This window comes from Cyprinodon variegatus, unplaced genomic scaffold (assembly GCF_000732505.1).
Source record: "Cyprinodon variegatus isolate N-32 unplaced genomic scaffold, C_variegatus-1.0 Scaffold635, whole genome shotgun sequence".
Taxonomy (NCBI): domain Eukaryota; kingdom Metazoa; phylum Chordata; class Actinopteri; order Cyprinodontiformes; family Cyprinodontidae; genus Cyprinodon; species Cyprinodon variegatus.
In genome coordinates, this window is record NW_015151088.1 from 226521 (window position 1) to 253701 (window position 27181).

General features: G+C 35.7%; 2 protein-coding genes across 2 annotated transcripts; one reads left to right on the plus strand and one right to left on the minus strand.

Annotated features, from left to right (window-relative positions):
- Positions 1-573: 573 nt before the first annotated feature.
- LOC107096597 (putative gamma-glutamyltransferase YwrD) lies at positions 574-18082 on the minus strand. Its single transcript, XM_015393327.1, has 12 exons — positions 17890-18082; positions 13318-13471; positions 13077-13230; positions 10820-11026; positions 9598-9750; positions 9416-9506; positions 7526-7697; positions 6742-6898; positions 4230-4412; positions 4001-4085; positions 3561-3656; positions 574-2821 (listed from the first exon to the last, which is right to left on the minus strand). Exons 1-12 carry the CDS (start codon positions 17987-17989, stop codon positions 2676-2678), a joined length of 1698 nt encoding a protein of 565 aa, XP_015248813.1. The 5' UTR covers positions 17990-18082; the 3' UTR covers positions 574-2675.
- A 5025-nt stretch (positions 18083-23107) lies between these two features.
- Positions 23108-26844, plus strand: tm4sf4 (transmembrane 4 L six family member 4). Its single transcript, XM_015393319.1, has 5 exons — positions 23108-23470; positions 23885-23974; positions 25606-25751; positions 25963-26146; positions 26315-26844. Exons 1-5 carry the CDS (start codon positions 23300-23302, stop codon positions 26330-26332), a joined length of 609 nt encoding a protein of 202 aa, XP_015248805.1. The 5' UTR covers positions 23108-23299; the 3' UTR covers positions 26333-26844.
- Positions 26845-27181: the final 337 nt, after the last annotated feature.

The window sequence follows — 27181 nt, forward strand, 5'->3', positions numbered from 1 at the left end:
ACAATACACTCAGATAGGAACAAAGGATTTAAACAGTGTTGCATTTTAGTTTATTTAACATTTCTAAACAACTATAAAGTAAGTTTGAGTAAGTAACTAACAATAGTCAGCAGACTAATCATCTTAAATGAAGAGTTTAAAACTAAAACAACAGGGGAAAAAACATGATTTTTAAATGTACAGTAAAAAAAAACACAGAACATTAAAGATTAAACTGACAAATAAAAGGTACAGAGTATGAAGTAGCGAAATAAATCCATCTTTTCCACTGGCTCAACTGACCCCACTTGGTTCCACTCCAGTGCGCCTCACTGCGCTCTACTTGGACCCTGTTGTCTTTCCATGGGCAGCTGGAGTCATTGCTTGAAGCCCACCTAGTTCCAGCAGAAAACGCTGGGTGGATTTCTCTCTGAGGAACTTCTTAACATATGGACATCTGCATGAATGTTTTATTTTTTTAATGTTTGTTTAGTTTTGGTACTTACTGAATTCACTTGCATGGTACTGTTTTTAGTTTTCATACGAAAATACAAGGAGTACAGTCCTGCTGGTGTTCTTTCATGAAAAGGTGTTAACTATATTACAAAGTATACTTTTTTTTTTTTTTCATTTAACTTGCTAGAAATGTTTGTATATTTCCACATTATAACGATTTATAGACAGTTAAGGCCAATAAACCTGTATAAATATTAAGTGCTAACAGTTAGTTTTTGTTTTATTTAACCTTTATTTTACCAGGAAGTCCCTTGAGATAAAATCTCTTTTTTGAGGGAGACCTTAATTGCTTAATTGTTTTTTTTTAAATAACACTAAATATAATAATCAGATCCACATATATTGTAATTGAACGTCTTGACTTACTTATCCCACCACATGCACCAAAGTGATGTTGATTACTAAACAATGCCTTCATATGTTGACCTTTTCATCAATCAATGTATTAATTACTTAGTATATTAATTCATATTGAACATTTTATATTTGATTAAACTTCCAGGTTCATTTAAAGTTTAGATAACAGGAAACTCATAAAAAGCAACCGCTTAAGGATTTTATTATTTTTTTTGTCATTACACTGTCACAAGTACAGAGCAACAAAACTCACTCTCTGCATTGAACCAATCCCCTTGGGGGATGCCATTGTGTGGCACCCAGGGAGCAGTGTGAGGTTAAAGGTCTTTGGTCAAGCACCCAAGCACAATGTTTTAACCACTAGGTGAATATATATATAGTTATATATATTCTATATTTTGCGTAGAACGTTTGAAAAATAAGTGATATTACTTAAACAGAGATGAACTGTCAACAACAATAGGAATGGGACCAATTGACCCGTTGATTATACCAACTAAGTTACATACACTTTAAAACATAAGGAGGTAAAAGGTGGAGTGTTGCTATTAGCATGCTATATAAAAGATTTTAGATCCATGCCAATATATTCCAATACTTATGGTTTTGTTTGAAATAACAGTTTTAACCTCTCAATTAAAATAAAATGTTTGTTTTATGTTGTTTTGTAAGAAATGGTTTAACTTCTCCATTCTTGAGATTGATAGCTGCCCCAGGATGCACCGCGGCAGCAGCAGCTTCCAGTATTACCGTAAGTTAAAATTTCTCTTTTCTTTTCCCTATAAAAGTACTTTTTACACCCCTACATATAATTCTATTCCATAGTGGTGATATGGCATCTGAACACATTTTTGAATTTCACTACTTCCTGCACTCTGTGGTTAGAATATTTGTCACTGGCTAATGTTCCAGGTACAGGAGATTAAAGAAGAAAGAGCATGAACACCTTTTAGGGGAAAGAACCATAGAGATTAGGTAGAAAGAGCCACAGCACAATGTGCAAAGAGCGTGTAGGTTATGATGCTAAGCTTCAACGTATATTTTAACTACAAAATAAGTGCCCATGATAACATGACCAAATGTCTCTGTTTTGAATTATCTGTAGTTGGCAAATGCCATTTCTGATGAGAAAAATATTGTTGTGTGCAGATTTTGTTGAAAGCAGCTCGTTGCGCTGCTTCAAGTTAAAAGAGGGGAGGGTAAGCTTGTCACCACCGACAGGAAGCAATGTTTCATCGATAGATGGATCAGTAAATTCCAATACTTGTGTGTTGGTTGAGATCAGACAAATTTCTAATATCAATATTGGATTAGGACATCCCTAGTAACTATAATGACTCCTCATGTCACACTATAGTCATGTTCAACCCTGTTACAGAACAGATATTAATGTAGAAATCTCTAGGGTGAAAGAAAACAGTAATGGAAAAACTCCCAAACCCAAGCTGAGTGGGGTGGAGCCAGTGGAAAAGATTTGTCATCTTATTTGTTGAATAATTCAAATGTGTTACTCTGTAAATCTGATTAAATTCAGTAATCATAATGAGCTGAACATTTGCAGAAAAGACAAGGATGATCACTGATATCAGGACATAAATCACCTAATAAAAGGGTTCCATGTGAACTCTTAACACACACTGATATAAAGCTGGCTATTTGTCAAATATTAACCAACAATAAACTCATTTGGTTGACTCATAAAACTGAAGTAAAAAAAAAAAAAAGTGGAACTAAAAAAGACAGTTTATCCTAATCCACCTTACAGAAATCAGACATGTTTCATTTGTATTAATTTGGTTTTGATCATTCTGGTCTTTGTGTTTCTAGTATCCCAGAGCACATCCATCAGCTCTGGGGTCTGATCCAGCCCACAGTACCCTGGATTGAGAGCTGGCTTGAGTAATGGAGTGTTTCCACCAATCTCCCACTGTGATTATCTGTCCACGCCCAAATTGAGCCCTCTTGTGGCCTGTGAGTGTACATACAAAGATGGATTAAAATTAGAGTTCTCAAATAGTTTTTGTTTTTTTTCTAAACAATTTCACTCAAAATCCACGGATTTCAAGGCTATTTCTAATTCTATGGCTGAATTAGATAAATCAGGATATTAAATCTTAAATTTAACTTTCTATACTAATCCAGAAATTGCATTCTATTTGTATTCTATTTCAGCCCGTACAGGAGGACGTTTAATTAAGGCTAGAAAAGTTTTTATTTTTATTTTTTTTTACATTTATTTATATAATTTTTCATTTAAGTTAGATATTTACTCTATCTAGTTAAGGCTTCCTTACAAATGGAAGAAAAGGTGATGTTTGTTACACTTTTATCTGTTGACATTTTTCAGGAAAAGTGATCTAACTTCTGTATCTTAGATAAGGAACAGAAGAGGAACAACATCAACATCCTGCTTGCAAAGGGAACTACATGGCTTTATGGAAACTGGTTTAATGACATTAAGACAATGTTATTTTAGCAACAATATTTGACTATGGATGTTACTGTACTATAAATCAATAAAACAATAACTGTAACACAATGACTTTCTGTGGCTGACTACACTAAACATCTTTAATCAAAGTCGCTAAGAAACATCCATACTATAGTACAAAAGGGCTTTGTATATCACTTTTTTATACATACATACACACGCACATATATATATATATATATATATATATATATATATATATATGACAAAAGCATACCTTTAACAGGCCAATTGACATTGTGGCCCCTTCTCCTCAGCTCCACAGCCACCTCCTGGTCGATCCCCTCCTCTAAATTAACTACCCACTGATCAGCTAAAAGACAAGAACAACAATATGGTAGATAAAAAATAATTGCTCCTTGGTAATATGTATAGTTATTAACTTAATATTAATTATCCTAAAATACATGATGAAAAAGAGCAAACTCAGCCGAAGTAATATATAAAGTGTTATCTTTGGAGCAGATATAAAATTTATGAATAAGTGTCCTTTTATCCACTGTTCAGTTATAACAGATCAAAAAGCTATATCCAATCCTACTGTATGAAAATAAAGAGTAGGGCTGACAGGAAATGATTACGCTATATTATGTTAGTAGTGTAGACATTGCAATTATCTTTTAGTGTTTGAGCTTTTGAAAAAGTTTTGATATATACTTTTCTCTTCATACTGTACAAAGACTCTTGGTGCATCCACAGCCTCTTGAGGATTCATCCCAAACTCCACCATGTTCAACATGACCTTATTGAAATAGAGGAGTTACTAACATGTTAAATAGTACAAAAAAGCGGAATCCAATGTTGCGCATGATACATCTATTAGCTTAACCTCAAAAAAAGCTTTTGTGAGCCTTAAATCATGAATCCACTCTGGATTACTGCATACCTGGATGTGTCCTTGAGGTTGCATAAAAGCCCCCATGACACCCAAGGCAGCAAGAAGCTGGGGCTTTTCTGAGGTAGTCAAAGAGTCGGTGAGGAGTGCCGGTATTATAGTGTGATATGGCCGCTTCCCTCCAGCAACACAGTTAATGTGGCCACGTTGCAGGGAAAAATTAGCCCCACGGTTCTGCCAGAGAGAGAATAATGTATGTATATACAGAAGATATCATATAAGTTTGCTGCTAAGTTCAATTTATTTATGTATAAGTAAGGAAAACAAATAAGATAAAAAAAATAAAAAATAAAAATTTTTCCACTAAAGATTTCATAAACGACCTGAACTTATATAAAGTTTTTTTTTTAAGTCAGGGGACTTCAAAGGGCTTCATTTGTAATATCACTGAACAAAATTAGACTACAAAAACACAAACAAGCCATTCATTACCGTTGCCATGAAGGGTTGATAATATGCAAAACAGGATAATAAAGTAATAATATATGCAACCGTTTTATTAATGCTTAGACTATCATGTTTTCCTGGTCTTGGTTCACCCTGACGCATATAGTCGACAAAATGTACTTAAGCATCCAAACAGTTTCCAACTTATTCACTAGGTAAAGTTTTGTTTTTTATGGCTAATTAATAAAGCCAAAGATATTTGCGCTTATTAAGCCTTTCAGCAACTACCTAACTTTATTGCTTTCCATTTTGAAAATTTAATATTATTTATCTTTGACATGGATATATTTGATTCAAAGGCAAATTGCCAGCAGACTATAAAGCATTAAGATCTAAAAGTCTTGAAATATCAACAAATATCAACAATTTTAAATCAGATGTGTACCCCGCTTCGCTCCCATACACAGTCAAAGATAGGCAGCGGCAACATCGCAACCCTAACAGAATAAGTGGGAGAAGATGGATGGAAGTAGAAATATAAAAACACAGATCTCTCTTAATTCACCAAAATAGAGTCTGGGCATAGAAAGCCATTAATGAAGCAAGATTATGGAACAATCTGAAAGGAAAAACCAACTCTGAGGAAAGGAAACAAAGCTCAGTTTATGCCATTGCTTGGAAAGATAGCTGAAGTAGGGAGTCGGCAGCCAGGCCACCAATGAAATGGGAGGTTATGTCTGTTTACATGAGGTTCATCAGGTATGAAAATTGTTTATTTAACAGTAATTTTCATTTTCATGTTTCCAAAGTTTGCGCAGAACATAGACAGAAAATGCAACCAGATGTTGCTCTGTTTTCTTTGGTTCGCATGTAACAATATTAATAAAAAGCAGTTGTACACATTTTAAAGAAAATGTTTTTTATGTTGTTTTGTACGATTTGGTATTGTATTTATTTGTTTATTTATTGATGTATTGTATTCAATACTGGTGGTATGGTATTTGAACACATTTTTTGGAATTTAACTACTTCCTACAGTCTGTGGTTACGCTTGTCACTTTCTGACATTCCAGGCGCAGGAGATCAAAGCAGAAAGAGCAGGAACACATTGTCTATGTGAAAGATGACATACACAACAGACAGGGAGCCAGATCTTTGCAACTGTGGGTTATGATGTTAAGCTTCAACATGGTCAATTTTAGCTAAAAAATAAAGGCCCATGATAACATGACCGAATGTCTCTGTTTTTAATTATATGTAGTTGGCAAAAGTCATCCCATCAAATGTCTCAGAATGAGAAAATATGGTTGTTTGCAGACTGTGATGAAACCAGCTGGTCGCAAAGCTTTAAGTTAGAAGAGGGGAACATAAGCTTGACACCACTGACAGGAAACGATGTAAAGAGAGAGCCGAGCAAAACACCAAAGCTCCTGGTTTACTGGTCAGTCTACATTCCTACCCTCAACTATGTTCATTAAATCTGTATCCTGACTCGAAGAACAAGATCCTGAATACAAGAAGCTGAAATTAACTTTCTTCACAGGGTGACTGGACACTCCTTTAGAGATAGGGTGAGGAGCTCAGGTATTTGGGAGAGACTTGGATAACCCCTGCCTCAGGAGGTGTTAGTAAAGGAGTGTACAATATGGTATTCTCTATGTTCTACTCCTGGAGTGGACAATGTCCATCCATCCATCTTCTCCCGCTTATTCTGCAAGGGTCAGAACAGCATACACTGTCAAATCGGCATACGCTTAGGTTTTTATCTAACGGAAATGAATGTTTTCTATGATTTTAAACATTAAAAACAAAATCTAACCAAATTTAAATTCCAGAACACGAGAGCGGTGAGATACACCCCGACAGGTCACCAGTCTGTTGCAGGATTGGACAATGTGATATCCATTTATGCTGTTCTCTTGACATTCCAAGTATAAGAGCATTACTCTTGGGCAACTTTAAGTATATATGGCTGCCTTGAGATCCCTTTTTTCCTTTTGAATTTTGCATATTTAAATAAAAATAGCATGAAAAATGTCCCCCAACCACAACTAAAAACAGAACATTATTTAAACTTTCATAAGCTTTACGAGCAAGAAACTTCTTTGCACAAGACCTGGAGTGAGAACCCACAGCCCTTGGGGACCAGTCCAGTCCCAAATCCCATGTAGGTGCTGTTGATAAATGAGCAAGCATTTCCCTGGCTGTCAACCACACAGAAATAGACTGTGTCACTTCCTGTCAGCAGGCCTGGTTCCACTCGCTCTATCACCCTGTAGATCCACAAAAAAAGTTAGAAAGAAAGGAAAGCAAAGTAAGTAGGATCCACATTTTAAAACTTATCTTTGAGGGTTTTCTGTAAGTATATTAGCCCACAGAGGCATTTAAAATTATATTAATGCAGTGCAGTTACAATTATGATACAAGTAAAGATTATTATATAATTAATTTCCTGCTTTTCATCATCTTTTTCCCCTTGCCTTACTAAATATGGGTAAGCCAAGTGTCCCATCCAGAAATCTGTAAAAGGTTTAGATACTTCGCCCGCATTTGTGGATCAGGACATTGACGAAAAATCCGATTAAGGTATAAACCAACGTCACATCATAGAATATATCATTGGGCTGTGTGTGGCTGCCTGTATATGATATAAATGATTCTGTTTTTATAATTTTATGGTCAGTAAATTTGTCATATGACTGATAATAATTTAAAGTTCAAAGTACACAGTGCTGGTCAGTAAATACACAAAATATAAAAGCCCACACCCTTTGGATGTGGGGAATGAGACAAAGAGAGAGGAGCGTTAAGGTCAGGGGAAGTAAATGTCTACAATCCTATCTAAAGTCAACAAAGAACAACTGGTACATCATGGCACCAGCAGACACAGTTGTACACACCTGTCCATGTTGATGTGCCGCGCCCGTTCTTCGCTGTATCTCTGAGCCAGTAAGCTTTCTAAAGGGATAGTCACATGGGCAGGGTCGCCAAGGTAACGAAAAGCATCTGATTGCGCTAAACGTATGGCCTCCACAAATATATGGATGTAGTCTGAGCTGTTGTGGCCTTGAGCTGGCAAAGAATGACAGTGAGATCATATTAAAGGCTAACCTTCAAATAAAAATGTAACTTTCCAAAAATGTCTAACTTTCTCAGGAAAGATAAGCATTAGACCAAACTATTCAAGGTTTGCACATACGCTGGCAGAAAATTCAATGTTAACAGATTAGTAGCTGTTAAACTGTGTAAATTCTCTCTGATTCCGATTTCCATTGACCTACCAACAGAGTGGTTACAAGCTTACAAGTATGTTAATGGATCTGCCATGTTTTAAAAAGGCAAACATTTTATCTAGCACTAGAAATCCTAATCTATATGTGTTTGCACAAAAGAAAATAATATATTTCTACATCTACTTTACTGGACATATAAAAAGGAAACCTAGCAGCCAGATACATTTAAATAATATAACCATTACCTTATCACTGCAGTTTAAGAGGTTTAATGAGGCGAATTCAAATAGTTTTGAATACATATGTGTGAAACCATTTAAAACAGGTGCCAGTATTCCCAGGTCTAGATATTCCAGGGATTTTAACCCCTAAGCTCAGACCCTGCAAGCTTATACATACTGTCATGATCTTCGTTCTGTTATGCTTTACTTTGCTCCATGTTTTCTAGTTTTTTTTGGTTTAATTAATATTTTGTTGTATTTTGTTTGTTGCCCTCTTGTGTTGGTCTCCTTTTCCCTAGCTCCTTCCTAGACTGCTCTCCACTCACACCTGGTCCTTATCAGCTCGTTAGCCCTGCCTTTGTTCAGTCAGCCATACATAACTCTCCCTCTGCTGTCACTCTTTGCTGGTTCCTCGTCGCTGCTTGTCGTCTACCTCCTCTAACCCTGGCCCCTGTTATTGTTTCCCCCTGATGTCTCCATGGTTCTGGTTTGTTAACATTTTTAGTTGGATTTTTGGATTCCTGCCTTTGTTTACTGTTTTCACCAATTAAAACTGCAAGAAATCACCTCTGCCTCCCTGCCTCTGCAATCGGGTCCTCTAAACCACAACCAAACCCTGACAAATACAGGCTAAATATCAAACACTACAGTCATGGAAACAAATATTAGACCAGCCTGGGGTTCAAATATAATGGTTATGCAGTCAGGTAACTTCTGTGCATCATGTGACTTAAACAGGCAAAAAAGACAACATGAAAAAGCACTGTTTTGGGAGTTCAATGTTAAATCTGTAAGAGATGTTTTGTTGTTGTCATGAAAACCATGAAAAAAGTAGTTATATGAGCCTTTATATTATAATATTATGAACTATTTCTGTTATATCTGTCCAAACAAATTTACATTTAATTGTATAGGACATTAAATAAAGTCTAAGATAATACAGCTTAAATACATAGGTTTTGAGATGTTAAAGAAAAAAGCCTCCTTCCGAAGAACAAAAGGAACTATATGCAATTAAGTGACAAATTACATAATCTATTTATTTATTTATTTTATTATTTTGTGGAGAACCTTTTAAATCCAGACGTGAACAGGCTTCAATTTTGTAAAAAAAAAAAAAAAAAAGTCTCAAACTTTCAGTAAAATTTTAATCCTTTTAAGGCACTGGAAAACTATTATTTCTAGGACCCTAACCTTTCTAAAAGCACAACTCAGTAGAAGTTTGTTCAACTTATTTCACATAATAGAACCCATGAGATTTTAAAATAATCAAGGTCTGCATAAATGTTTTTTTTTTTTTCAAGCTCATGTCTGATCTATTTAGCTTTTTGTGTACCTTTGAGCTGAGGAAAATTTTTCAAGATGTTGAGGAGCAGCAACGCGACCAGGCCCTGTCCGTTGGGAGGAAGCTCCCACAGACGCACACCCTGAAAATAAAATAAAGCCAGTCACTCTGCTGAGTGTCGTTAAAAGAAAAAGAAAAAAACACAAATATGATAAGCAGCTCTGGGTTGGGACCTTGTACTCTGTGCTAATGGGGCTGACGACCTCACTGTCATGGCTGCTGAGGTCTTCCAGTGTCATAACCCCTCCATTCTGGTTGATGACATCAATGATAGCTTGGGCCACTCTGCCCTGGTAGAAGGCTGGTTTTCCTCGCTCACCAAGCTCCTGATATTATATAGATTAGATACAGCTGAGACAGTTTCATTCAACAAAGCAAAATTTTTATCTACATGCTTATATAAGCATCATGACTATATGAGACATGATGCATGAATGAGGTCGTGCCCGTTTGGGATCAATGGAATGACTCAAATGTTGTGTAAGGGTGAGTGAGTGAGGAAATGACACACTGGCTTCATCAAGGAATGACTGCCCCCATCAATGAGGGTAAGGTCATTGCTATTGTTTCTTCTGTCTCTGCAATGTGACATTGTGTTTGTGTTATGAGTGTATGGAGATTTTTATGGGATTACATTCAACAGCTTTTTAGCACTGCATAGAAATCACACATCTCCTTTAGTGGTGATAGCACACACACACACACATCCCCTCAGAGTAACCTCAACTAACAGGAAACTGCCAAATGAGGGGAGTTTTATAAATATTACATTACATAGACACATGTCACAGTCATTCCCCTTTGTATACAGTGTAAAAGGAATAGGAAAGTCATGTATTTGATATGAAAAAGTATGAAAACTCCTTTCTTTAAATAAAAAGAACATAGATCCATTATTTTAATATCAATATGAAAGAGGGATATAGTCATATTCAATATATAATTATAGACCTATTTGCAGATTGTTTAAAAGATGACTGTATTGTTTGTTTTTTTATTCAATAGTTTTTGAAGTATAAAACTGTTAGCAATGACATAATATTTTTAATCTCCTCATGTTCTCCCAATGGTGCCTAAATACCTGTGATGACTCATGTAACCCTGGGTGATGAAGCTCATAGAATAGAGGAGTACTAGAATTTAGAATAAGTTTTTGATCTTGTCAGGTCAGTTATACTGTAGATATTACACAATTCAATAGCAACAAAAAGAATAGATTTTCATTGCATATATTGTAAATAATGAAATCTCCCCTCACTAGCTGCTGTATTTTTTATATCTAGATGTGAATCTCCAGTAACACTTTGGCTTCATTCAAGTCTTTTCCACAAAGATTGCAAAAAAAATAGAGAAAGTTCTACTAAGTTTTTATTTTATTTTAGTTTAATGATTTACCTTTATGGTTTGAGCCATTGCGGGGTTTTTGAATACTTGACCATGTTTGGGTGGATGGCCACCAATGAGCAAGTCCCCCCCGTGATCCTTCCCGGAATCTCTCATGGCAGCCACCCACCCTGCCCAATGGTGTGATGTCACCTCTGCAACAGGAAAGCCCTTCTCAGCCAGCTCCACAGCCCCACTCAAAATCTCCTGCATAGACAGCTACAGAAACAAAAAGAGGAAATAAATGCGTATAACAGGAAACACTGTGGAGCAAAAGCAGAGTCACTGCATAGAGCCATAGGGAAACTTCTCTAGAACTGCTGATAAATCATTAATTTAGACTGAATTATTTTTATAACATTAAAGCACGTATAGTATTTAGAAAGTTCTTCTAACTTCATACATTCAAGGGTCCATGGAAGTTTACAAACGGTCAAGTATGTTTTGTGAACTTGGGGAAAAGATTATGGTGCTTTCACATTGAATGCAATCTGGTCATCAAAGCATCTGATCTACATGCAAAGTATACGGGGGATAGCTTCGAACAGCATCGAGAGGTCCTGCAGCACTTCCGAGCATCAGGAGTGGTGCATCCGAGCATCTGAGCTTCAGAAGGTCCTGGCATCCCAGCATCCAAGTTTTCCACGCTGGAGTTCAGAAATCTGAACTTTTGAAGCTGGATGCAGAGCGTCAACAAATCAGAAAAGTTAATCCAGGCGTTTTTGGGGTGTTAGGAACTTCATGCAAGCCGTCATCACTTCTGCAGTGCTGTCTGTGAAATAAAAAGTCTGAACTCCCCAGGTTTAAAAAAAAGACAGGGGAATCTATTGAAAGAGCCACTCCAGGATTACAGAGTTGGGGGCCCTTTATGAAGGGCCAATCAGGATCTGTATAAGCAAAGCAGGAGTTTGAATTTGTTGGACCCGTTCCTGGTGCTTGTTGGACTCCAGCAGGGATGCCCTCTCTCACCAGTCCTGTTCATAACCTTTAAGGATAGAATTTCTAGAATAAAACGGTTTTTTGCTCATGAGTAAGAAGATAATGGAGCAGGAGATCAATGGACAGATCAATGTGACCAGTCTGTTGTGGCACAGCTCTCGAATTACCAGTCATTCTAGGTTCCTACCCTTACCTATGTTCATGAAATCTGGATCATTACAGAAAGAAAGAGATCCAGTATGCAAGCAGCCAAAATGAGATTTGCAGGTTGACGATGCATAACCTTGGTCTGTAAGCTGGATTGTTGGGAGATCTGAGTTTTCAGTCTCACAACAAATCCATCTTGACAGACTCTCGCTAATACGTCCGTCTCGAAACCACCAGCGGGCCGGACCAATGACATGCCAGCAGTGTTTTTTGGGGCAGGAAATGTTAGATTGATGACAGTAAGAAGGGCCTTGTCCAAGCAAAACAAATGCTGGAGGACTCACCTGTTGATACCGCAATTGACTTGGCTTTAGCTAAAATAGTGACAATTTCTTGTTTAAAAAAGGAGCAAAGAGAAGCAATTTGTGAATTTGTAGATGGTAAAGATGTCTGTGCTTTTCTTCCAACAGGAAAAAGTTTGATTTATCAGCTTACTCCGCTAGTTGTGAAAACACTCAAGAACCTGAAACATCATGATTTGCTGCTAAGATTGGCTAAAAGCGTATTATGGAAGGTGGCTACTAGCTGGTATGTCACCCAATCAGCTCGAGGTATTGTACTAAACATCCCTCCTTTTCACAAACAGACTGAACAGCAGCCATCCCAGATTGATAACTTAGAACTCAACTCTGTTCTACACATATCAATCTGGCTACTGCCAGGTTAGACTAGGCAGTCCCTTAAAGATAGGATTAGGAGCTCGGTCATCAGGGAAGGGCTCATAAAGGTGCTTTGCATTCACATTGAGAGGAGTCAGCAGAGGTGGCTCAAGCATCTTTTTCAAATTTACCATAGATACCTCTGGAAGTGTTCCAGGTGTGTCCCAAAGGAAAACCCAAGACACGTTGGGGGGGCTATGTCTCTAAATGAAAAAGTTACCAAGGCTCTAACCTAAATTTAAAAAAAATCACAGATGCAGATGGAATAGTCTCCTTTACTAATTTATACCTACTTCATTCAGTTGTTATTTTTAGGATATGATTTTTTGTATCAACAAAAGCCCTTAGGAGAGATTATGTGAAGTCAATTCAAGCTAAATAGTTTTTTTGACTCCCTTATTGTTGCACACAACACACGATAATACATAATCACCAAAATGTAATGACAATAGAAGCAGACAAACCTTTTGGCTTCCAAACAACTGAACAGTGTCACACCAGCATGCAGGAGCTCCTGGGACAGTAACATTCAAAGCATCAAAAACTGAAGGAGGAGCCTCTGCTGAGTAACCAAGTCCTTCCAGAAAGTCCAGGGTAAGAGCTTTAGGTGAACGACCACTGAGGGCAGAGGATGAAGTTTAAACAACAGGATGGAGTTTGAACAACAACAGCAGGGGGAAAAAAACTAAAAAGTAGGGTCTCAACCTGCCATTAATCCCTTGGATTTCTCCAGTGTTTCCATCGTAGAACAAGCAGAAGGCATCACCCCCAAGCCCAGTGCTGCATGGCTCGGTTACCGCCAGAGCTGCTGCTATGGCAACTGCTGCATCTGCAGCATTCCCGCCACGCTTAAGGACATCTGGACATAAACACACACTCATATTATTAAATGGTTTATGGCATTCCTACTCTTTGCCAACATGCAGTTTCTTGTGTTGTTACAGTTACCTTGTTTCCCACAGTCTCCATAAGTAACACCTGGTAGATTGTTCTTTACCAAGTCTTTCTGGGTGCCTGAGCCAATTTGACACACCAAAAGAATAAAGTAAACTGCCCTTTATTTTTCACAGAATACTGTCTATTAGACTGGCTAGAGAGTATCTCTAAAAAGCAATTTCCAAATCTTAACAAAAAATCTGTCATTTGTCAATTAAGAATAGCAGTGTTTCAGCATGTCTTTACTGAAGTAAAAGTTAAAAAGTGACACTACCTATTATTACTGTATTTATTAGCTCTTATATGTTAATATAATACTAGTATCAATATGTTGCAAAACTACACAGCAATGTAATTTAGGTAATAACTTTGAAATGTTTTTAATGCCAGCAATACAACTTGAGATTGGGCTGTAACTGATCAAAAACAATCGATTGCAATTCTTGAGAATCAGAACTGATTTGATTATTCAAATTTGAATCTATACCCAACCCTATGATATATCTCCCCGTCAAATTTGGTGCCCTTGTGAAAACAGTGTGGATATCAGAACATTTGTTGAAAAAAATGAGTATTTTTTGTTTTTATGTTCATGTAATGTTAGTCAGACTAAAAACAAGAGCCAAATATATTCCAAATTTCAACAATCCCTTTTTGACACAATTAAGAGAAAAGCTTTGTCCAATTTTAAATGTTCTACTACATAAAAAAAATAATCAAATATTAAAATGTTTTTTGTTTTCTACTTGTTTCTGTAAGAAAAATCAAATGACCATTTTTGTTTGAAAAATAAAAGGCTGAAAATTGCGTTTTATTTTCTATTTTGCATAAGAAAACATGAAAGTCCTTAAAGCATAAACATAAAAAGGCACATTTGTCCATATGTCTCTTTAAATCTTAAAGGCTTAGTGGCTTTCCTGGGTGGATCGTCAAAATAAGTGGTCCTCCTACCTGTCAATCATTCCGGTGATATATTTAAGTAAGGCCCTCCTACGTCCTCATCCCCATTTTTACTTACTGGTGGTGAGTCTGATATAGTGGAGAAATTGCTAATTTTCTTTTGGAAAGTAAGGTTGTGTGAGCGATGCAAACAGCAACTTCTAAACAAACTACCGCACACATGTGTGCATTTTTTTTAGTGGAGAGGGGAAGCCTTTTAAAAATTGGCAAAAATCCTCCACTATACCTTTAAGATCCAGCTAAATTGCTGTGGTGGGTTGAGTCCGCCATGCAGGCCTTGAGTTTGACACATACTGTACGATGTTTACTCTGTGTTTTTAAGTAAACATTAAAGCTATAAAAGTGGTTTAATTTACAGTAAAGGCTATGTTCTTGGGAGACTGTTCATTTTCAGATTTTTGTTTTTTGTTTAGGTCGTTCATGAGCTCTTTACTGCTGGGTAATCACGATGTCATACAGCAGATAAAAACAAGATGCTGGTCTAACATTTAAATTTACAAGTAATGAATTCTAAGCAAAAACTCAATCTGGAAGACTTTTATCAGCTTTACCTAAACCACCTGCAATGTCCTTCGTTCAGCTCCAGCCAATCAACTCACTGGGCCGCACCTTCTCCGAAGCCAAACATCTTATAAGATCCCCTTCAGTTTAGCTCCTGGCCTAGCTTATCTCTCCAGCATGCAAGCAAACTTTCACCCACCTCCACCCCATCTCCTCCCTCATTCTAAGTCCAACTCATACTCTGGTTTATTCCCCAACCAGTGACCTGACCACGGGGGGAAGACTACTCTTTTACTTTTCTAGGTTACTCATCCATGCATATGTGTATTCACAGCACCGAAGTCTTCTGCCGGGGCCAGAGGGCCAAAGGACTGAACCCTAGTCGGCCTCGTTAGATAGCCGCTCACACTGAGCCTGGTTCTGCTGGAGGTTTCTTCAAGTTAAAATGTAGCTTTCCTCTCCACCGTCACTACAAGCACGCACAGTGCAAGGCATTGCAGAGCCAGAGAGTCAACGAGTCCTTGCAGTCAGTTGGTTTTCCTTAAATAGAAACATTTTGAAGGTTGAAATGTTTGATAAATTGAAATGTATGCCGCTTCAAAAGATATAAAAGATATTGTTGGTTTGTGCTGAAATCCTGATCAGACAATGTATGCTGACTGGAAAGAACACTGGCAACTTGTAATGTGAACACCTTGGTCTGGGAATAGGAACAAACCGGCCAACAAACGTTCTGTATTTCATTTTAGATTTTTGCTTTTTTTTTTTTTTTTGCTAACAAAAATCAATCAGCCGCGTTTTTTTTTTTTTGTTGTTGTTGTTTGATACCTGTTTCTATAAGGAATACCAAATGATCAAAAGATGCACTGAGCCTTTGTGTCTATAGAGTTCATTCAAATTACCCATACTGGGACAAATAAGAGCTACTGAACTGAAATAATGTACCATGCAGACATTCATACCCAGTTGTGGGTAGTAACTATTTACATTTACTCAGTTACATTTATTTTACCCACTAAAAAACAGTACCTTCAGTAGTCGGTTTACTCTATTGTACGTTCTACTTTTACTTGATTAAAAATATGATACAGTATCACTACTCTTAAGTAAACTTTCTATCTGCTTCACCTATTATGAGTAACTTCGCTCAGTAAAGCATAAGCCTGTTTTAAACAAAACTGCACCAGAGAGACAAACATATCATATCGAAACTGAATTTCCATTTGGGATTAATAAAGTATTATTGAATTTAATTGAATCTACAGTTTATGTTTGAGTGTTTTTATTTTATGTGCTGATCCTGCTGTGTAAGCAGTTTAATGTATCCTGGAAGAAGCTTATTCTATATAAAACATATACTGATTTCATAAGCTTCATAGCAAAAATATATTTAATATATATTTTTGGAAAATGTTTCTTTAACCTGAAATTATTATTGTGCGACTCCTCTGTTATATGATTTTTTTTTTATCTAATTCTTTTAAAAAACAGAATTTACATCTAATTTTATATGCTGTTAAACTTTACATTGTTTTTAAATGATTAAATCAGATGCTATGATCATTATTAGTAAAGTATCAGTTACTCAGTAATTGCATTTTCGTTTCACCAAATACTTTATTACACTTACATGAGTACTTACTTATCATATCATTTATCCTTATTGTGATACGTTTCTAGTGATGACAAGAATTTTGATTTATCCTTTAAATAAAGTAAAAAAAAAAATTATCATGACTTTTATTGTTACCACAATATTATCATCAAATAGTGATATTATTTTAAGTGTCTATCATCCAGCCCTAATGGAGGATGTAAAGACAGTAGGAGATGCTTCTTTTCTAAATCCTTCTCTGGTCATATCGATGAATCTTTAGGAATTAAAATGAGAATCAATTTAAAATTTGAAAAATATGTTTTTTTTTCTTTTATGTTTTTTTTTACTTTTCACAAGTAAGTGAGAGAGTAACAAGATCTACTGCAAGTCTGATGAGGAGGTTGTGCAATCTTGTGGCTAAGAAGGCAGGGATTTGTCCTGCAACTGGTGAGTTGCTGGTTCAAATTCCCTGCTTTGACCAATACAAGTGTGTTTGTCTTTGGGCAACACATTCCTTTTCTACTTTTGGTGGTCAGAGTGACCGATTGCACTGAGTGTATGGCAGCCTTGCTTCTCTCACTATGGCCCAAGGCTGCTCACATGCTCACCACTCAGAGTGTCTGATTATAGTGTGAAATGCTTTCTTGCGGAACATCTTCTCCTTTCACCAGTTAGCTACTTGTAAAACAGTATCTCAGCTGAGATTTTTGTGTATGACAAGCCTAGTTTTGCCATTTCAGGAAAAACAAACCTAAGGTTTTAACTGCATTTTGTTAAGCAAAAGGGATAAAGCAACAATGGAATGATGTGGCAACATGCAATTTGAGAAAATCAACAACACGGGAATCCAAAAAATAAAAGATTTTTTTTTTTTGTGTGTGTGTTAAAAAGTTATCATTTTTTGTTGTTGTTGTTGTTGTTAATCTAAATAGAAGATGAAAGTAATTATTTTCAAAAGTTTTGCTCAAAAAAGTAACGCTTAGTATGTGGCATTTTCATTTCAGTTTATGTATTTTAAAAGAAAAACAAGATAAGAAAACTGTTTCAATTTCCTTTCTTTAAGAGAAAATCAAATAACCAAACAAGTTACAAAGATCCTTCCGTTTAACTTCAGCAGGTCTGAACACTTTATTATTGTCTATTGTTTATAAAACTAGCAGAATATTGACATACTGTGCATGCATTTCAGAATGCATTTAAAATAAGTTAAATAAAATAAAAGGTGAAGAATAGATAGGGGTATTACAAACACTTGTTGTCCACGCACGCGCCCACTCACTCACCCAGACCCACGGCTGAGGCCAAGGGCTGACTGGATGCCACGCAGCCGTGCAAACACAGCACAGGTGACCGACGGGATGAAAAGGTGAGGTCTGTGGCCATCCTGCAGAAACCTTCCACAAAGACTGAGAAAACAAGGGAAAAATGCAGAAACAACTCAAACCGTAATGGACTTTCAACGTCTGATCGATGAATTTGTTATCGATTGCATTTGACTGCAGAGAGGGAGGGGAGGATTGCAGAATGCATCGATTGTTTGGAAATCTTGATAATGAATTACTGAAACGGTCATTTATTCCTGCAACTCAATTTGCTATAATAATTCTATTATATTCACATCCTTTAACGTATAGATGGATATTTTAAAGCCTTTGTGTTTATAATGCTATTGTTTCAGTTAATAAAATACTTTAAAAATGATATATGTCATATTTATTATTATTTTAAAATTATATTACTCGTACTAATTACAAAAGATCTATAGTAAATGATCATATGTTTATTATATTTTACTTAAGATCAATAATCAATAATTTGATTTTGAGCTTAATAAAAAGGAAGTTTTAATAATTATATTCTAATTTCTAACATACTAACATCAGTTTTATTTTATGCTAGTGTAGATAAACGAATAAGCTTCCTCAGAAAATATATTTGACTGATATTTTAAGTTTGAAGATAAAAAAAAAAAAAAAAATGTGCCAAAAAGGCTGAATTTTAAAATCAGCCCAAAGTCTCTCTTATAGCTCCATTATTAGCTGTTATATACCTTTCCAACTTTTTATATCTAACCAATAAGAAATCACACATATGACATTATATGACATTATAAAACATTCTTTGATAAACATTGCATGACAGTGTTTCAAAGTTCAAAGTATTAGTGTATATTTCACAAAATATATCAAGTTATAAACAATATATACATATATATATATATATATAGTTTATAACTTTAAAACGGTATGTAAATGTTTTTTTTTTTTATCTATTCCATTGAATGACATCTGCAATGAATCACATTTGAATAACCAAATTTTGGCATTTGTTGAAAACTATCCAGTAATGACAGAAATTCGTGTTAGAACTCTAAAAGGAAGCCCCCTTATCACCATCTGGTACCTGCCACAGTTTGAAAACAATGCGTATGTGAGAAATGGGTATTGAGAAATATTTTTTACAGCTTCTCATGATCTTTGTTCTCTTCTCTTTTTGCAACAGCAGTTAAGAAACTAATTAGTCTATAAAAGAAGTGAAAGTTTTCATGTTTTTAATGAGATTCCTCCTAAAATTTACGGTTAATCTGCATTAAAGAGGACCTTATGCAGAGGCAAGTTGGTGGCAAGTTCAAGACCTCTAAGAGTCAGGATGCGTGATAATAAATTAAAATGGATACAGCCCAATTGTTTACGACATGTCAGTGTCAGCATACAATATGTTCCTCCTAAACATATAAATTATCCTGCAGTGATACTGCTGAGACAGCTTACTTTTAAATCTCTCTAACAAAATATTTTAAAAATACATATAAAATGTTTGATTGTTCCAGAAGCCTGTATGAAACAGACAATTTCTGTGAAAAAATATTTTTAAATTGATAGCTGAAATTTGTGAATGAACCAAGGGAATCCATCTCACCAGGGAATTACACAGCAAGATCATATGTGAGTGCCTGGGGACTCAGTTTTTGAGATTTCACAGTAATCCACCGACGGCAGAGATTTCTGCATATTATCTTAACTGTATATACTCTGCTATATATACGTACATAAAAAAAACTAAAAAAAAACATTGCTATTCATTAATGACATCAGCTATCTGTTCAACATCTTAAAACACCAACAGTTTAGTGGATTGCTTATAATTTATCGCATATTTTAACAAAAATCTCACATTTTATTTAGTTACATACAGCAGCTGATTGCTAAACTTTGCTATGAAACCACTGCATTCACCAGTTTAAACCAATCTCCCTCAGAATGAGCTTTCTGACACTGGTCGGCATGCATCATTCCAGGATTACATGATAATTGTGCCCTATACAAATTTCAGGTTTGCTGTGCCATGTGCAGCAAATCAGCCATGACATTAAACCAAGCTCCCTCCACGTTTCACAGTTGCTGTGGCTCTTCTAAAGCTTCATCTGTAAACATGAGGCTGATTAAACTGGACAAACACCTTCAGTTTTGTCCGGTAACTCTAACAAAGCCCTTTCAGAACGTTTAGAGATGTAGGTACATTGGACTAAGACCAGACTTGCATTTTTTCTGCTTTTTTCTTAGTTGTAAACTGAGAGAAAAGTCTACGAGTAAGTTAACAACTAAGTCTACGCCAGCTGTTCCTCTCTGAAGCATAACAGGTTCAGAGAGGAACAGCTGGTGGATATCAGACATTCCTCTTACCTCTTTATACTGGAAAATTGTCTGCAGTACCATGAACTTTTTTTTTTTGTTTTTTATAAAACTGGCGGCTGGTGTACCCTGGTAATGTTTACCTGAACTTATCCTTTTGAACTCCTCAGATAGCTCTCATTCTTGTTTTCTCTGCCTCATGTAAAATTATATGCCTGCAGTGTTTCATCAAAATACCCAGCAGTATGTTTGAACTATTTGATTACCATTTAAATTCAAGGCTCTGGTAGCACTAATAAAAGCAAAATGCCTAAAACTATTTTATGAATATTCTTTAATATTTGTGACTTATGCCACAAATTTGTCAGTTTAGAGGGAAAATTATGCATTTCCCTGAAAATTAATATTAAGTACTCGCCATCTTTTTGGTGAGGCCCTTAAAGTGAAATGTGTTTGTTCTGGGTACTCTTTGTATTGTATACGTTAATAATTAATTGAAACTCCTCTGTTTGGTAGCATTGTTTGGATTAGCTGTTGGGAGTTTCCCTGTATCTCTTATCTTTAAAAAAACAAAAAAAACATTATGTTTAAATGAGCTGAAGTTTTTATAAGACAAGATAAGAATAAGATAAGAAATATCTTTACTGTTCCACAGCATGGAAATTTGGGTGTGGTGGTGGGGCCTTTAGAAAAGGCTCTCAAATGTATTATTACAAAAGAAAATAAAAGTTTGTATAAATTATATCAATAATATTTAAATATGTGTATGTTTTCAAAAATGATGTTGTTTTGATGTTTTTGTTGTACATTTTATCCACCTTTATTTAAACCATAATAAGAAAATAGAATATATATTGCAAATATATTGTTCACAGAGCCAATCAATTTGTGGCTTAAACCGATGTTTTTTGTCCAAGTTTGCATTACTTAATATTTCTTCTTTGTGTTCTTGACTTTGTTCTGATTAATGAGCCAGCTGTTGCCATTTTAGTTCTTTTCTGTCATTTTTAAATTTCCATATCATTATATTTTTAATATTTGTTTCTCTCTGTTTAACTTCTAACAGTCTCCACTCCTACACTCCCTCTGCCCTCCCTAATCCCTGCTGTTCCTCACCACCAGCTGATTATGCTCACCTCTTTTCCCGTTCTCCACTCTTCCCCCTGCCTATAGTCCCCTCATCGCTGTCACAGTTTCTTCCATTGCTCTGCCTCATGGTCGATCACTCAGCCCGGATTTTTCTGCCAGATGTAAATTTCCCTTTAATTCTATTATTAATAAATCAGCTGTTTGCTTCAGCAAAAATGCAATGACACATAAACGCCAAAGCACACTCGATGTTTTGTGGCATCTCCCAAAAAAGATGTTAGCAGCTGATTATGAAAGTTGTAGATTTGGGTGTGTGTTTCCTATGGATTGGAATTGTTACACACATTCTACAAATTCTTGATTACATTTAGATTTGGCAGATTTGGAAGGCCAATGTTTAACTGGTTCTTCTGCTTCTCAAACCATTTAGAATCCTTTTTTTTTTTATTTTGTGAAAGAGCACATCACTGCTGACAGAGTCCACAGCCAGCAGGTAATACCGTCACGGGTTGTATCCTACATGTCTTTAGCAATGCTTAAGTACGTATACTCCATGTCCAAATAGTATCCACAACATTACTCTTGCTTTAGAATTTCCTAGTCCAATGTGTTCCTCAGGTAAGTGACCTGTACATTATCTATGGGATTTAAAATAAAGCAAGATTCATCAAACCAGACAACCTCTTGGTACGTTTGGAGGAGGTCACGGTCTGCGCAGGCATCCTGAAAAGCAGCACTGCATCAGGTATTCTGACACTTTGTAATCAGATAAAGTATTTGGTTAGTTTTTTAAGATAGGTCTATTCTCTCATTGGATCAAACAACAATATCCAGAATTTGCTCCCCTGAAGTGCATTAATGAGTAATTATTGCTTTAATAAGTCATTGTTTCCAGTAGTCCTGCTGCTATCTGGTATAGTTTTTACAAGCTCTCAGGTCCACAGCGCAGGACCACCATACAAGAGGAGCAGTTATGAAGATGCTCTGACCAGGTCATACCTCCATTGTCAGACTTATTGAGGTTGTTAGGATTGTCCCACCATCTACTAAAATACATGCTTAGGCAATACTAATTATAATTCACTCCTCTTGTTAGACGTCTTTACATTTGGCCTCTTCAATATACATATATATTATACATTTTTAATTTTATTATTTTTTTAATCTTTCTTTGAAGAGAATAAGAAAATATTTAAGGAAAGGTTTACAAAAAACTCAATGACTCATCTTGATAAGCCTACTAGTTACACCTGCTTTCTATCGATTACAAGGCTGGGCTCTGATCAAATAAGCTGGCATTCTTTTAAACACTGCTTTAAAAAAGTTATCACATTTTTCAGCATGTTTGTTGGTCATTCCTTATTGATCATGGGTTTTTCATGTGAGTCACTAAACTTTAGGCGGGTACAGTTAGCAATGGGGACCACACCATATCTACCGACTGTCTGTTATTTCCTCCTGTGTCTCCATGCAAACCAAACGCATGGTAGAACATTAACTACTCTGACCACTGTGTCTTTGCTGGTGTGTATGCACACACACACACAGAAATATATCCCTAGATTATTAGCCCTCTGTTAGTTTTGCATGTAGCCACCAGTGTTTGCACTTTGTGTGGATGTGTGTATGTAGGTGTGTTTTTTTTCGAGAGAGATCCTGCTGTGATGTAAATGTGAAGCAATGAGATCACGCCTAAAGAGGGAGGGTTGGGTGGGGTGGGGGGTATAAAGGGTCAAATCCGTATTGATAATCTTCACAGAACAAACAGGTGAAGCAGGCAGCATCATTCAGTAAATCTAGATTTTTTTTGAAAAATAGGTAGTTAGGAGAATCTCTCTACGGGCATCATAGATTATTTGGAAGTGGACAAAATTTGGACCTTATTTACGCCTCAACTTTACTAAATAGTTCAGATATTTCGATACCAGGATTTGCTTTTGCTGTCAAGGGCGGTTGAAGCATTGGTTTCAGAATGTGTTCGGGCAGCTTTGCTAAATGTCTGGGCATCACCCTGATGCCTCTGGCGATAGTGTGCGTACTGTGCAACATCCTGCTCTTCTTTCCTAGTGGAAAAGTTGTGAAAAATAATCAGATCACAGAAGAGGTTTGGTACTTTGGAGGCATCCTGGGATCAGGTGTGCTGGTAAGTTTCAGGAAACTCATTGATTACATGATAAACTGTCAATTTCTGTTTAGAGATTAGTATATGATGGTAACTGTATTATTGTGTATTTTTTAACATTTGTCCAACATTTATTAGTTATTCAAAACCTATGCTGTTTTTTTTTTTGCATTTTCTGCTTGAAATTAAATTTCTAACATAATATTACATTGAAATCAATAGCCTCTAACACTGTGGTAAACTTGTTGAAATTGATCAGTTTGTATAATTTGCATCTCTTCAGACTGACCCTTTCCAAATAGTAGAATATTCCATATTCCCAAGTGTTTGCTGCTACAACCTGTACACTGTATGGAAATTAACCAATCCTCATCCGGACATTTTTGTTTTGTGTTTGTTTGTGTGATTGAATCTGGGGTGGGTTTTGGATGACAGATGATCTTCCCAGCTCTGGTCTTTTTGGGTTTGAAAAACAACGACTGCTGCGGTTGCTGTGGAAACGAAAGCTGTGGCCGGAGATTCGCGGTGAGGAGATGCTTTATGTTTAACATCTTCATTTTTATAGATCAACCCAATAGTTTAATATAGAGGTTTCTAACACTTCATGTTTATAATCAAAATGAAATAAACATGTTTTCCTTGTTAATAGGTAATATATATTATGACAGATATTTGTTATGTTTAAATAAACTTAAAGGAGATGCTTTAAAACTTATTTCAACTAAGTACCTTTAAATAAAAACTAAAATATGTATCAATTTCTTCACTTTTTTATAATTAAAATCTAGAAAATTTTTCTAACCTGTTTTTTCTTCTCATTTGCAATTTTGAAAAATAACTATCTATATTTTTCATCACAGTTCAAGGTTTACAGATTAGATTTCATATTTAAAGATCAGCTTAAAAAAAAGCAAAAACCTTCACAAATATAGATTTTTTTAGTTGTCCCTTAATATTTCCAAATAGCCCTGCTGTACCTTGCCCTTGGATACGGAGCCCTAAATGGCGCGACAACATCAGAGGCTTTAAAGCAAATATAACGAAGGGTATCAAAGACCTGAGGCAAATAATATTCTTTTAAACTATCGTTCATAGCTTTGTTAAAGTAGGATTTAAAAAAGGCAATCTTCGATTTTCTTCAAAAGTATTCATATTTAATTTTTTCATTGGTGTATAATAATTTGTTGCAAACTGAAATAGAAATGGTGGATTTAAAAATAAAATGTGGCTGAAAATTGCAAGTAAATTCTAGTTGCTGCTACCAAATTTGGCCACAGTTTTTCACTTATTGACTTTTTAGTTTGATTTTTCACTCAAATGCGTTTCTTTGAGCAGGGATTACCCATAACACCATAATAAGTACATATCTTATTTTAAGGACAAAATGTTAATTGATAGGCAGATTGTCTCATTTAACTGCCTAAAGCAAGGGCGAATGCATTTTTTTTAAGAAATGTTATCTTATTTTTAGCTCAATGTGCGTGTGTACAGTTAGTGTCTTTATAGACTCTGTTATACCTCCACATTTTGATAGAATCCCATCTGTAGCTTGGATCAGTGCCTCACCCTTGGTACATTTTTTTTTTCTTTTTCAAAAAAATTGCACAGCAGACATTGATAAGTGCTGCTTATCCTCAAGGGCAGGGAGGACATATTTTACTGCATATTATTTGTTAACTTTAAAGCCAAATCAGGCTGAGGCTGTAATGGAAAACAAACACACTGGCACTGTGTACACATATTTGATGATTTACAGTCATAAATGCAAAAAAAACAGATTAGGACATAGAAGTAAGCACACATATTAATAAGGATTTGGTCGGTGTGGCAGACCTTTCTCCCTGATGGGAGTTTCACATGAGTTTATTACACAAGGCGAGCATTGTGCTCCTAAAGAGGAACACGCCAAACAAGCCCAGTGATCGATCAGGAATGTGTAGATGGGAGGAAGAGCAAACAAAACTCTATTAGGCAAATCGAAAGACATGCATTTTGCGTTTCGCTGGTGCAGTTTAAGCTATTAATTTAATGTAATATGTTCATATTTTTATATTAGCTGAAATGGATGTTGGAAATTGTTTATTTTTTTCTAAAGCATCTATAGCTGGCATTTTTGAATTTAATCAGAATATTTTCTCTCCATTATCTCCATCTAGATGCTAAGCTCTATACTGTTCGCAGCTGTTGGTGTGTTGGGCGCAGGTTACTCAGTTGTAGTCTCAGCCGTGGCTATCAACAGAGGACCAATGTGTTTAAACAGCACTTACCCCGACGCAGCAGGAACTTACCCATTTGAGAATGGGTAAGATGATTAAAATTAATAATCTATCAAACAGTTAAATATCTTTGTATATTCAACAATAAGCTTTTAATTTTATTTTTATATGTTTACATTTATTTTATATGTGTTTACATTTTTTTCCCCTATTCCAACAGAATGTGTGGCTTATATGGAAATGTGTTCAGCTGAAAGAAGCTTGAATAAGTAATCTGAATCCATATTTTCTCTCTAGGAATTACCTGTCAAATAAAACAATTTGGACAAAATGTGAAAAGCCAGATAATTTGGTAACCTGGCACCTGTCCCTGTTCTCTGTGATCCTGGCGATGGGATTAATCCAGATCGTTCTATGTGCGGTCCAGGTGATAAATGGCCTGCTGGGAGCTCTGTGTGGAGACTGTGGCTGCTGTGGAGGGGTCAGTATTCAGTGAGCTGTAATGAGATTTGACCCCATATGATGCTGATTATTACCTGAAATCAAGCTGGAATTGCAACAAATTCTGTTTTTATCTGCCTCTCACGGTCTTGAAAAAGTGTTTAGATCTGAAAACATCCAAATAATGTTTTGTGTTTTTTTCTTTCAGAGTGATGGAGCTGTATAAGCATATCCTGGGGATAAGGCCAGATGGTTGTCCCAGATCTAATCTCCTTGCTGATCATTACTTGTATGCACTAATTGAACCACTGCAAAAATAGGTTTTTTAACAGGAGCTCATTGATTACAGTGTATGATCTTAAAACACTGCAGAAATGACAGAGCTCTTTATAGGTTTTTGTTGTGTTTACTTGCAACTATTATGACTGACTTATCAATACCATTATGATTTTAAAGGTTAATGGACTATGATATTTACAGACTTTCGGCTATATGTATTTATTATTTCATTGCTGTTGTTTTTTTTGTTTTGTTTTTTTGTTCTTCAGTTTGCGATTTCACAAATATTACATCTTTATCAAGCCACGTCACTGCCCCCTTGTGGGATTTGAACGCTACATCTTCACCCAAAATTGTATTTCACTAACATTCAAGTTAAACTCTTTATAATTTATTCTGAATTATGCTATAGTTACATAATGTACTTTGTATTGTATTCACTTTATTTTCTTCTTACAAATTTTGGGTACTCTTGTATTGCTGTTCTACAAGTTTTACAAATTAAATCTGAAAAAGGGAAAAATGACGTTCAGCGTGAGTGCTTTCAATAAAACATTGATATTATTTGAACAAAATGCAAAAAAAAGCAATTCAATTCACATCATCTTAAGGGATGGCAGAGTCAACTGTATCAAATCATACAGATTAGTGAAAAAGTTTATCAAAGGAAACCCAACAGATTACATTGAGGCATTTACTTTTTGATTGATTGATTGATTGATTGATTGATTGATTGATTGATTGATTGATTGAATAAATGCCTTTATTGATCTGACAGTAGAGAAATTTACTCGTT